The sequence below is a fragment of the Chiloscyllium plagiosum genome, chromosome 5 (genome assembly GCF_004010195.1).
Source record: "Chiloscyllium plagiosum isolate BGI_BamShark_2017 chromosome 5, ASM401019v2, whole genome shotgun sequence".
Lineage (NCBI taxonomy): Eukaryota > Metazoa > Chordata > Chondrichthyes > Orectolobiformes > Hemiscylliidae > Chiloscyllium > Chiloscyllium plagiosum.
This window is the reverse complement of record NC_057714.1, coordinates 110,951,466-110,963,477: the sequence shown is the minus strand read 5'-3', so window position 1 is coordinate 110,963,477 and position 12,012 is coordinate 110,951,466. Positions and strand designations below refer to the sequence as shown.

General features: G+C 45.7%; 1 protein-coding gene across 1 annotated transcript in view; it reads left to right on the top strand.

The window, feature by feature from the left end:
- Positions 1-12,012, top strand: part of LOC122550140 (nuclease EXOG, mitochondrial-like) — a 46,191-nt gene that overhangs the window by 19,653 nt on the left and 14,526 nt on the right. Inside the window, exons 4-5 of the mRNA XM_043690785.1 lie at positions 5,780-5,856; positions 11,277-11,391. Coding sequence (XP_043546720.1) covers positions 5,780-5,856; positions 11,277-11,391 — 192 coding nt within the window. The remainder of the gene's footprint in view (positions 1-5,779; positions 5,857-11,276; positions 11,392-12,012) is intronic.

The following is a 12,012-nucleotide window of genomic DNA, read 5'->3' as shown; positions in this document are numbered from 1 at the left end:
CATTTTTGGACTGTGGGAGGAAACCGGAGCACCCGGAGGAAACCCACGCAGACACGGGGAGAATGTGCAAACTCCACACAGACAGTCACCTGAGGCTGGAATCGAACCCTGGTGTCTGGCGCTGTGAGGCAGCAGTGCTAACCACTGTGCCACCGTGCCACCCACAAATGTTATCTCATTTCTGAAGGCTTCCCATTTTCTAGCCCTCCCTTTACTTGTGAACATCTGCCTCCAATCAGCTTGAAAAGTAAAGTAGGAGAGCAAGCTTGTGGGGACCGTACAAAGTGACTGTGAAAGCTTCTGTAGGTATGGGAAGAGAGAAAGATCAGTGAAGATAAATGTGGGACCCTTACAATCAGAAAAAGAGGAAGTTACAAAGAGGAACAAGAAGATGGCAGACCAATTAAATATATATTTTGGTTCTATCTTCATAAAGGAGAACGCAAATAACATCCCAAAAGTGCTGGGGAACACAGGGTTTAGTAAGAAGGATGAATGGAAGGGAATTTCATCAGTCGGGAAATGGTGTTGGGGAAATTGATGGGATTGAAGGCAGATAAATCCACAGGGCCTGATCATCTACATCCCAGAGGATTTAGCAGATGCCCTAGAAATAGTGGATGCATTGGTGGTCATTTTCAAAATTCTATGAATTCTGGAACACTTCCTACAAATTGGAGGGTCGCTAATGTCCTAGGACAAGCCAAACAAAGACACGCACGAGAATTCCTAGAAGCATGGCATTCCAACTGGAGCTCTATCAATAAACATCGAATTAGACCCCATCTACCACCTCCTGAGAAAAAGAACAGGAAGTGATGTCACCACTGGAAATGACATCACCAACCCAAAGAAACCCAAACATATAAATAGAAAGCAACAACTATCAGCAATGCTTCACCCCTCGACCCACAAAAGATGTTACCTATTAGGGTGACGAAACGTCTGGAAATGAATCTTCCAGCTCAGCAAGCAAACCTACATCCAGAACCTCAACCTGAGCTACAAATCTTCGCAAAACTCGCTAAGTAGCTAATGTAAGCCCATGATTTTAAAAAAAGGAGGTAAGGAGAAAATGAAATTATGGACCAGTTAGCCTGACATCAGTAGTAGGATTTTGCTGGCGCCAATCATAGAATATTTAACAGCAGAACACTTGCAGAGAAGTGGACAGGATTGGATAGTGTCAGCATAGATTTATGAAAGGGAGATTATTCTTGACATTCTACTGGAATTTTTTGAACGGATAGAGTTGATGACAGGGTCTCAGTGGATGGTTTATTTGTTCAGAAGGCTTTTGATAAGTTCCCACTTGAGCGATTAGCACAGAGTTAGTGAGATGTACAGCACGGAATCAGACCCTTCATTCTAACTTGTCCGTGCTGATCCTAAATTAATCCAATCCCATTTGCCAGTATTTAGCCCATATCCCTCTAAGCCCTTCCTATTCATTTACCCATCCAGATGCCTTTTAAATGTTGAAATTGTACCAGCCTCCACCACTTCCTCTGGCAGCTCATTCCAGACGCGCACCACCCTCTGTGTGAAAAAGTTGCCCCTTAGGTCCCTTTAAAATAATTCTCCTCTCACCTTAAATCTATGCTGTTTAGTTTTGGACTCCCCTACCCTGGGAAAAAGACTTTGGCAATTAACCCTGTCCATGCCTCTCATGATTTTATAAACCTCTATAAGGTCACCTCTCAGCCTGCAGCCCTTCAGGGATACCAACCCTCGCCTATTCAGCCTCTCCGTATAGCTCAAACATCCTTATAAATCTTTTCTGAACCCTTTCAAGTTTCACAAAATCTTTCCTATAGCAGGGACGCCAGAATTGAATGCAGTCTTCCAACAGTGACCTAACCAATGTCCTGTACAGCCGCAACATGACCTCCCAGCTCCTATACTCAATGCTCTGACCAATAAAGGCAAGCCTGTAAAAATAAAGTACGTGGGATCGGGAGTAGTGTACTGACATTGATAGAGAACTGACTGGCAGACAGGAAACCGAGAAGGAAGAAATGGGTCCTTTTCCCAGTGGCTGCCAGTGACTGGTGGGGTACTACAGGGAGCAGTGCATGGATCGCAGCTATTCACTATACCTATTCATGATTTGGATGTGGGAACTAAATATAATCTTTCCAAATTTGCAGATGACACAAAGCATGGTGGGAGGGTGAGCTGTGAGGAGGATGCAGAGAAGCTTTAGTGTGGCTTGGTCAAGTTGAATAAGTGGGCAAGTGTTTGAAGGATGACGTTTAATGTGGATAAGTGTGAGGTTACCGGCTTTGGTAGCAGGTGAGGTGATGGCCGAGACTGATAATCCAGGAACCCAGGTAATGTTCTGTGGACCTGGGTTTGAGTCCTGCCATGGCAGATGGTAAAATTTGAACATAATACAAATCTGGAATTAAGAGCCTAATGATGACCATGAATCCATTGTCGATTGTTGGAAAAACCCATCTGGTTCACTCATGCTCTTTAGAGAAGGAAATTGCCATCCTTACCTGGTCTGGCCTCCATGTGACACCAGACCCACAGCAATGTGGTTGACTCTTAAACACCTTCTGGGCAGTTAGGGATGGGCAATAAATGCTGGCTTAGTCAGTGATGCCCACATCCCATGGAGGAATAAAAAATACCCAGCAAGACAGATTATTATCTGATTGGCAATAAAGTAGGAAAGAATGGGACTAGTTTGTCCTTGTGCAGCAGACACTAAACGTAACTCTGCAGGTGCAGCAGGCGGTGAAGGTGGCAAAGCGTATGTTGGCTTTCACAGGGAGAGGATTGGAGTCCATGAGCACGATTGTCTTGCTGCAATCATACAGGACCTTGGTGAGACCATACATTGAGGATTGTGTGCTGTTTTGGCCTCCTTACCTGAGGAAGGATGCTCTGGCAATGGATGGACTGCAAAGAATGTTTACCAGAGTGATTCCTGGGATGGTAGGACTGAAGAGAGACTGGATTGGTTAGGAGCATATTGACTGAAGTTCAGAAGAGCAAAAGGACCATTGTAGAAACCTAAAAAAGTCTAGGAGGGATGTTCCTGATGACCAGGAGTCCTGAATTAGGCATCATAGTTTAAAGATATCGGACAGGCCATTTAGGACTGAGATGAGGGAAATGTATTCACCCAGAGAGTGGTGAACCTTTGGAATTCACTGTCACAGAAAGCAGTTGAGGCCAAAACATTGAATATTTTTAAGAAAGAGTTGTGTAAAGTACTTGGGGGCTCAAGGGATCAAGAGGTATGGGGAGAAAATAGAAACAGGGCCCTGAGTTGGATGGTCAGCCTTGATCATATTGAATGGCAGAGCAAGTTCGAAGGGCTGAGTGGCCTTCTGCTCCTTTAACTATTTTCTATGTTGAGTTTTGTCTTTAAGTCTAGTGATTAGTTTGTATTAAAAGTAACCAGTGCCATCGGGTCAGTTTTGGTTCAAACATTCATGTTTACTACTCTTGAATGGAATTAACCTTAGTTAATTAACAAAGAAAGCTGAATGGTAAGATTTTAAAAAGTTTATTTATTCATTTTGTGGGATGTGGGCATTGCTGGCTGGGCCCAGCATTTCTTGTCTGTCCCTAGTTGCCCCTTGAGAAGGTGGGGGTGAGCTGCCTTCTCGAACCGCTGAAGCCCACCTGCTGTGGGTTCACCCACAATGACCTTAGGGAGGGAATTCTAGGATTTTGACTCAGTGACAGTGAAGGGACAGTGATATATTTCCAAGTCAGGAACATGTATGTGGTGGTGTCCCCATGTATCTGCTATCCTTGTCCTTCTAGATGGAAATGGTCGTGGGTTTTGAAGGTGCTGTCTGAGGATCTTTGGTGAATTTCTGCTGTGTATCTGGTAAATAGTACACTACTGCTACTGAGCGCTGGTGGTAGAGGGAGTGGATGTTTGTGGATGTGGTGCCAATTAAGTGGGCTGCTTTGTCCTGGATGGTGTCAAGCTTCTTGACTGTTGTTGGGGCTGCACTCAGCCAGGCAAATGGGGAGTATTCCATCACACTCCTGACTTGTGCCCTTGCATATGGTGGACAGGCTTTGAGGAGTCAGGAGGTGAGTTACTCATTGCAGTACTCCTAGTTTCTAATCTGTTCTTGTAACTGCTGCATTTATATGATGAGTCCAGTTGAGATAGAGAGAAGATCATTGATGAAGCAGCTGAAGATGGTTGGGCCTAGGACACTCCCCTGAGGAACTCCTGCAGAGATGTCCTGGAGCTGAGATGACTGATCTCCCACAATCACAACCATCTTTCTATATGTCAAATATGACTCCAACCATTGGGAGAGTTTTCCCCCATACCCATTGATTACAGTTTTGCTAGGGCTCCTTGATGTCACACTCGTAGAATACAGCCTTGATGTCAAGAGCTGTCACTCACCCCTCCCCCTCTGGAATTCAGCTCTTTTGTCCATGTTTGACCCAAGGCTGTAATGAGGTCAGGAGCTGAGTGACCCTGGCAGAACCCAAACTGGGTATCACTGAGTTATCACTGAGCAGGTGCTGCTTGGTAGCACAGTTGATGACACTTTCCATCACTCTACTGATGGTCACCAGTAGACTGATGGGGTGGTAATTGGCAGGGTTAGATTGTCCTGCTTTTTATGTATAGGACATACTTGGGCAGTTTTCCACATTATCGGGTAGATGCCAGTGTTGAAACTGTATTGGAACAGCTTGGCTAGAGGAGTGGCAAGTTCTGGAGCACAAATCTTCAATACTACTGCTGGAATGTTGTCAGAGCCCGTAGCCTTTGCAGTATCCAGTGCCTCCAACCATTTCTTGATGTCATGTGGACTGAATCAAAATGGATGAAGACTGGTATCTGTATGGCTGGGGACCACTGGAGGAGGCCAAGATGGATCATCCAGTCAGCACTTCTGGCTGAAGATTGCTTGGAAAGCTTTAGCCTTATCTTTTGTACTGATGTGCTGGGCTCTTCCATCATTGAGAATGTGGATATTTGTGGTGTTTCCTCCCCCAGTGAGTTGTTTAATTGTCCACCACCATTCACGACTAGATGTGGCAGAACTGCAAAGCTTAGATCTGATCTGTTGGTTGTGGGATCGCTTAGCTCTGTCTATCACTTGCTGCTTATATTGTTCGACATGCAAGTAGTCCTGTTTGGTGGCTTCATCAGGTTGACACCTCATCTTCAGGTTTGCCTGGTGCTGCTCCTGGCATGCCCTCCTGCACTCTCCATTGAACCAGGGTTGATCCCCTCGTGTGAGGGTAATGGTTGAGTGGGGGATATGCTGGGCCATGAGGTTACAGATTCTTCTGGAGTACAGTTCTGCTGCTGTTGATGGCCCACAGTGCCTCATGGATTGCTAGATCTGTTCAAAGTCTGTCCCATTCAGCATGGTGTGAATACCACACAACATGATGGATGTTATTCTTAATGTGAAGGTGGGATGTCACCTCCACAAGACTGTGCAGTGGTCGCTCTTACCGATACTATCATGGACAGATGTAGATTGGTAAGGATGGGGTCAGGTATGTTTTTCTCTCTTGTTGGTTCCCTCACTACCTGCCACAGACCCAGTCTAGCAGCTATGTCCTTTAGGATCCGACCAAGCTGAGCCACTCTTGGTAATGGACATTGAAATCCCCCACCCAGAGTACATTGTGATTGTTACACTATGAAGAGTAATCGACGGTAGCCTGATTGACTCCTGTTCCTCTCAAACAAGTTTGCAAAGCTCTTGTCCTTTACATTGAAGTTGATTATAATCCAATGCTGTGCTTTTTCTCCCTCCTCCTATAGCAAGCCATGGCAGAAACATTCTACCTGTCCAACATTGTGCCTCAGAATTATGAAAACAATGCAGGCTTCTGGAACAGGTGAGAGCCCAAATTCCTCAAACTCAAACCCTTTGCTGATGCCTAATAAATCTCAGAGCTAGTTTCTCAGAGTAGCAGCTTTCATCTCTCTCCTCATGGCATCCTGTACTTTGAGCCTGAACGCAGTTAGTTCTTGGCCTTCTTCTAGTATCTTGGCCCAGTTAGATCTAGATATTGACTGTTAACAGGCCTGTTGAGCCAGGAGGGCATCACATGTGTGTGAGAGTGAGTGTGCATGAGTGTGAGGGAATATATGTGTGCGTGTGTGTGTATGTGCGAATGAGAGAGGGTCTGTGTTTGTGAGAGAGAGTGTATGGTGCAGTGGGGTCACCTGTAAGTGTGACATGAACCCAAGGTCCCAGTTGAGGCCCTCCTCATGGGTACTGAGCTTGGCTATCAGCCTCTGCTTGGTAGCTCTGCGTTGTTGTGTGTCCCAAAGTCTGTCTTGGAGGACGTTCACCCGAAGGTCAGAGGCTGAATGGGGGGGGGGGGCTCTGAAAGCTTGTGATTTCAAATAAACCTTTTGGACCATAACCCAGTGTTGTGTGATGTATGCCTTTGTCCACCCCAGTCCATCACCGTCACCTCCACATCCCTTTCACAAAAACATGCTGTCTCTTCCCAATTACTTTGTTTTTCAAAGTACCCAGAACCTTGGTAGTCAGTAGGAACTTGGGACCACTGGGGTTTTGTTTCTCCCAGTGCAACTGCAGGCAGAGTGTAAAACCCCACCTTTCAATTGGCAGTGTCCTGTGCTGGTTAATAGCCTCAGGTCCCCATGTCCAATATAAATGGGCCACCACCCGGGTGTTTTCCTATCTTCCTGGTGGTGGAAATTGAATAAAGATTCGTGCACTTTGTGTCTTCCACTGTGTCTCCCACCTGCACACACACCATGGGAAAAAAAAATATAAATGGGCCACATGAGCCTTTGAATAGCTAATTAGACATTGTCACAATTAAAACCAGTGGAATTATAGAAGCTTGGGTTCAGGAGCAAGCCATCCGGCCCTTGCTGCCTACTCCATGACTGATTTGGTTGTGGTCTCGACTCCACTTCTCTGTCCACCACCTCCCATATCCCGCGACTCCTTTAACTGCAGGAGACATAAAGCTGGTGAAGGGTCACAAAGCAGAAATGAGTGGTGTTTTGTTTTAAACAGGGATGGGGGTAATTATATGGAGGTCAGTACAATGATCACTGTTTTTTCTTATAAATATTCATGACCTGGGCTTGGGTATACAAAGCCTGATCTCAAAGTTCGCGGATGAAACGTAGAAGGCGTAGAAACTAGGAGTGAGATAGGCCATTTGGCCCTTCGAACCCACTTCACAAAGAGTCAGCAAAGGCATGGGCTGGCACGGTGGCTCAGTGCCAGGGACCTGGGTTCAATTCCACCCTCGTGCGACTGTCTGTGTGGAGTTAGCTCATCTTCCCCGTGTCTGCGTGGGTTTCCTCCAGACGCTTTGGTTTCCTCCCACAGTCCAACGATGTGCAGGTCAGGTGGATTGTCCATGCTGTATTACCCAGAGTATCCGGGGATGTGTAGGCAAAGTGGGTTAGCCATGGGAAGTGCAGTGTTAAAGGGTAGGGGGCTGTGATTGTGGGATTCTGTTCGGAAGGTCAGTGCAGACTTGTCTGTGTGGAGTTAGCTCATCTTCCCCGTGTCTGCGTGGGTTTCCTCCAGACGCTTTGGTTTCCTCCCACAGTCCAACGATGTGCAGGTCAGGTGGATTGTCCATGCTGTATTACCCAGAGTATCGGGGATGTGTAGGCAAAGTGGGTTAGCCATGGGAAGTGCAGTGTTAAAGGGTAGGGGGCTGTGACTGTGTGGGATGCTGTTCGGAAGGTCAGTGCGGACTCAGTGGGTTAAAGGGCCTGCTTTCACACAGTAGGGATTTTATAATCGACAAATTGTTCCAGTCCTGTATCATTCTTTGTGTTTGAGCGGCTCTTTGTATTTTCCCAGCTCACTGAACACTGATATCTTTAAGGGAATCCATTTAAGACATAGGCTGATGACTTGGCTGTGGTGCAAAGTTGACGGAACAATGACTTAGGATAAATATAGTGAATATCATACAGGTTTCTGATGTTTGGTCTTCAACAAATATATAGAGTTTGTGATATATTTAGCACATTTTCTAGCATTGTGGAGTGAACAGGCACATGTATAAACATTAGTGCTGTGTAATGCCTGGCAAAAAATATCAGACAATTAAAACATACAAAATGCTGTCTTGAAGAGCCAGGAAATTCTTGCATTGAATAGTTTTAATGTTAAGAACTTAATGGCATACACCAAGTGGGCTCACATGCACTCTCACTCCACATTCTATCATCTGTTCTGTTCTTTCCAGCTCTCCAGTTGTCTCATCATCTACTCCCTGCCTAATGCCTTCTCCAAATCCCATTCAACAGACATCCCAAAATCTCTGACTGCTGACCTACAGTTCCCAACTAGGAAATACCACACCTTCAGAATTCCTATACATGTATTCCAGCTCTCACCGTGTCTTCATTACTCCCTCTGCCTATTAGTCCCTCTAGCCCAACAACTGGCTGAGATCACTGCACACATTCACTTGTCTCTGATTTTAATGCTTCCATCATTACGGCTGTCATTGCCATGGTTTGCAGCTTTGGAATTTCCTCACTATATCTCTCTCTCTCTCTTTCTCTCTCTCACACATGCTCTCTCTTGTGCTCTCTCACACTCTCTCTCTCTGCTCTGGCTCTTTCTCTATCACTCTCGTGCGCTCTCTCTCACTCTCTCTCCACCCCCCCCCCCCCCCAACAACCCTTAAATCGCCTCTTTAAACCCTCCCTCTTTGTCTGCAGTGTACCACTTTAGATAATTTGATGTCAAATCTTTTCTGATGATATTCCTGTACCTTAATTCTGTTGAATTCATGTTTTTGTGTACTACTTTTATATGTGGGAAAACATTTCCTTCAACACATGACCCAGATGTGTGTAGTCCAGGCAACAAGACAGCACTTACTCCTGACAAAATTTATTCTGTATGTATGTGGCCACACCCATGTCATTATCATGGAATCTGTTTGCTTCTGATCAGGGCAGGATGGTTGTGTTTGCTTCTCTCTAGTCATAAGTCGGAGCTCTGCTTTGACAACTGCTGATCTCCCACAACTGAGCCAAAATGTGAATGACTTTTGTTCCAGACTTATAAGGGATGCTAGACAGTGTGAGCTCAGTTGGTTAACTCTTAATCTTCCTTTTTGCTGCCTGAGTTGTTCAGTGTTCTACTGTTAATGGGCTTTGGAAGTTAACAGATGATAAATTGGGATCTTATTCTTGGGGTTTGTGTTTGGTACACTCATATTATACAACAATAGCTCACCAGGGGGCAATTAGTCCATTATGTCTATAATGGCTCTTCAAAATATTGTCTCAGCCTCCTCTGCTGTTTCCTCTGCCACCTTCACATTTTCCTCTTCAACTATTAATCTGTTTCCACTTTGAATGAAAGTTCCTTGTGAATCTGTCTTCACCCACCCTGTCAGGCTGTGCTTTCCAGATCATTGTGTAGTTAAAACTTTCAGATCTCTGTTGGTTCTTTTGACAGTTATTTCTGTCCCTTGGTCACTGAACTTCTTACGAGGAGGAGCAGTTTCTCTCTGTTTATTGCTTCAGAAGTCCAGAATCATAGAATCCCTGCAGTTGGTCCTCATGATCATCATTGTTAAAACCTTTAGCCCTCCCTGCCTCAGGGACACCAATCACATCTTCTCTGATTGCTCCACATCACGGAAGTCCTGTGCCTCTAGCACTCTGTCAGTAAATCTCCTGCACCCACCATGAATACCGCTAGGCTTAGATGACATGGAAGGAGAGCTATATTGTCTGAGATACCTGCCATCAAATGAAGAGTTAATCCCGACTCCTTATGCCTGTTCACTGCCCTGCAGTATTAAGGGAATCATTGAACTACAACAGTGTGGAAGCAGGCCATCTGTTCCACACCCAGCCTCTGAAAGAGATTTACACCTAGACTCATCACTCTACCCTATCCCTGCATTTCCCATGGCTAATCCATGTAGCTTTCACATCCCCGGACACTATGGGCAATTTACATTAGATTAGATTACATTACAGTGTGGAAACAGGCCCTTCAGCCCAACAAGTCCACACCGACCCGCCGAAGCGAAACCCACCCATACCCCTACATTTACCCCTTACCTAACACTACGGGCAATTTAGTATGGCCAATTCACCTGGCCCTGCACATCTTTGGATTATGGGAGGAAGCCAGAGCACCCGGAGGAAACCCACACAGACAATGGGGAGGGGTGGGGGCGGGGGAGGAGGGGGGGAGTGCAAACTCCACACAGACAGTTGCCTGAGGGTGGATTTTAACCCAGGTCCGTGGCGCTTTGTGAGGCAGCGGCGCTAACCACTGAGCCACCGTGCCACCCCCATGCCTGGTTCAGGCATCAGCTAAGTTGATCGCTACAGAAGATTGACCTGGTTCCCAACTTCCGTTACAAGGTCCCACATTCTGGATTCACGGAGAATGGAGCTCAAACCCCTGCCACGCTGCCCAGCAAAAAGCCATTGAGTGTGGTGGTGTAGTGTTTACGTTACCGAATGAGTAGTCCAGAGAGCATCGATTCCAAATCCCATTTTGATATTTATGTTGGATTATAAAGCAGTCAACTTTTTATTCAGTCAAGGCCAGCAATTCTTGCCCAGCCCTCCATGAGCTGCCATAGTGCTGTCCAGGGGTACATTCCAGGATTTTGACTCCACAGCTGTGAAGGAATGGCAGCCTGCAGGCAGTGCCTGATGTCCTTGTTCCTCTGGGTGGTCGAGTTCGCAGCTTTGAAATACTGAAATAGCAAGCTGGCATCAGTGAAAGCGAAACAGGAACCCGACTGTTTGTCCAAAAACCCTTACCCAGTCTAAAACATGCATGACCCCAGCTGCCCACCAATTTGGTTGACTTTCAAATGTACTGTAAAGGGCCTAGCAAGTCAAAGCAGCTGGGGATGGGCAATAAGGGCTGGTGTTGGCCATGTTCAAGAACGAATTATAAGTGGAGGAAAAAGTCATCAATGTATGGTTGAGCTCATGCTAACTGGATCAAAGACCCTTCAACCCAGCTCACCGTAACTTTGCAAAACTAATCACACTTGTGTCTGAGAGCACTCTCGCAAGATAGATGTTGCACCCTATTGGAGCTTCCACCCTAACTACCTGACTTTTTGCAGCCCATTTATAGTACTCAGCTAATCAAGGCTATCTGTGTATATAACAGGGTGTGTTTATTTCCTGCTAGACCCTCCCACCTCGCCCCACCAAGTCGTTGGTTGTGTGACCAATGTTGGAGTGAAGAATGCTAGTTCATGTGTAAACACGGATGAGAAGTTTGAGTTGTGTTATTTTGTTTTGGCAGGCTGGAAATGTACTGCCGTGAGCTGACCCAACGATATGAAAATGTCTGGGTCATTTCTGGACCTTTGACTCTGCCCGTAACAGGAACTGATGGGAAGAAATCTGTTAGCTACCAGGTGAGGAACATCGGGATGTCTGTGTATAGCAGAGTTGTGGATATTTGCTTCCGTGCTGACTGGAAGGCAAATGGACAAGAGAGCACAGGAACCAGATAATCAACATTAGAGAGAAACAGTTACAGGAAGAGGGAAGTGCAAAGCACACAACAAGAGCAGATCCCTGAGCAATTAATTCAATTAGGTAGAAACCACAGAGTCTTGCAAACAGTTTAACGTTATCAGAGCAATTAAATTAAGTACCACATTAAAATAGCAGCCATTTATCTATTATCTTGTGACTTTTATTTTGCTTTTTCATCTTCTTTCAACTTGAAGAATTGAGTACAGGGGTTGAAAGGTCATGTTGCGGCTGTACGGGACATTGGTTAGGCCACTTTTGGAATACTGCATTCACACCCAGTCTCTCTCTCCTGTAGGAAGGGTGTTGTGAAACTTGAAAGGATTCAGAAAAGATTTACAAGGATGTTGCCAGGGTTGGAGGGTTTGAGTTATAGGGAGCGGCTGAACAGGCTGGGGCTGTTTTCCCTGGAGCGTTGGAGGCTGAGGGGTGACCTTAAAGAGGTTTATGAAATCATGAGGGGCATGGAGAAGGTAAATAGACAAGATCTTTTCCCCAGG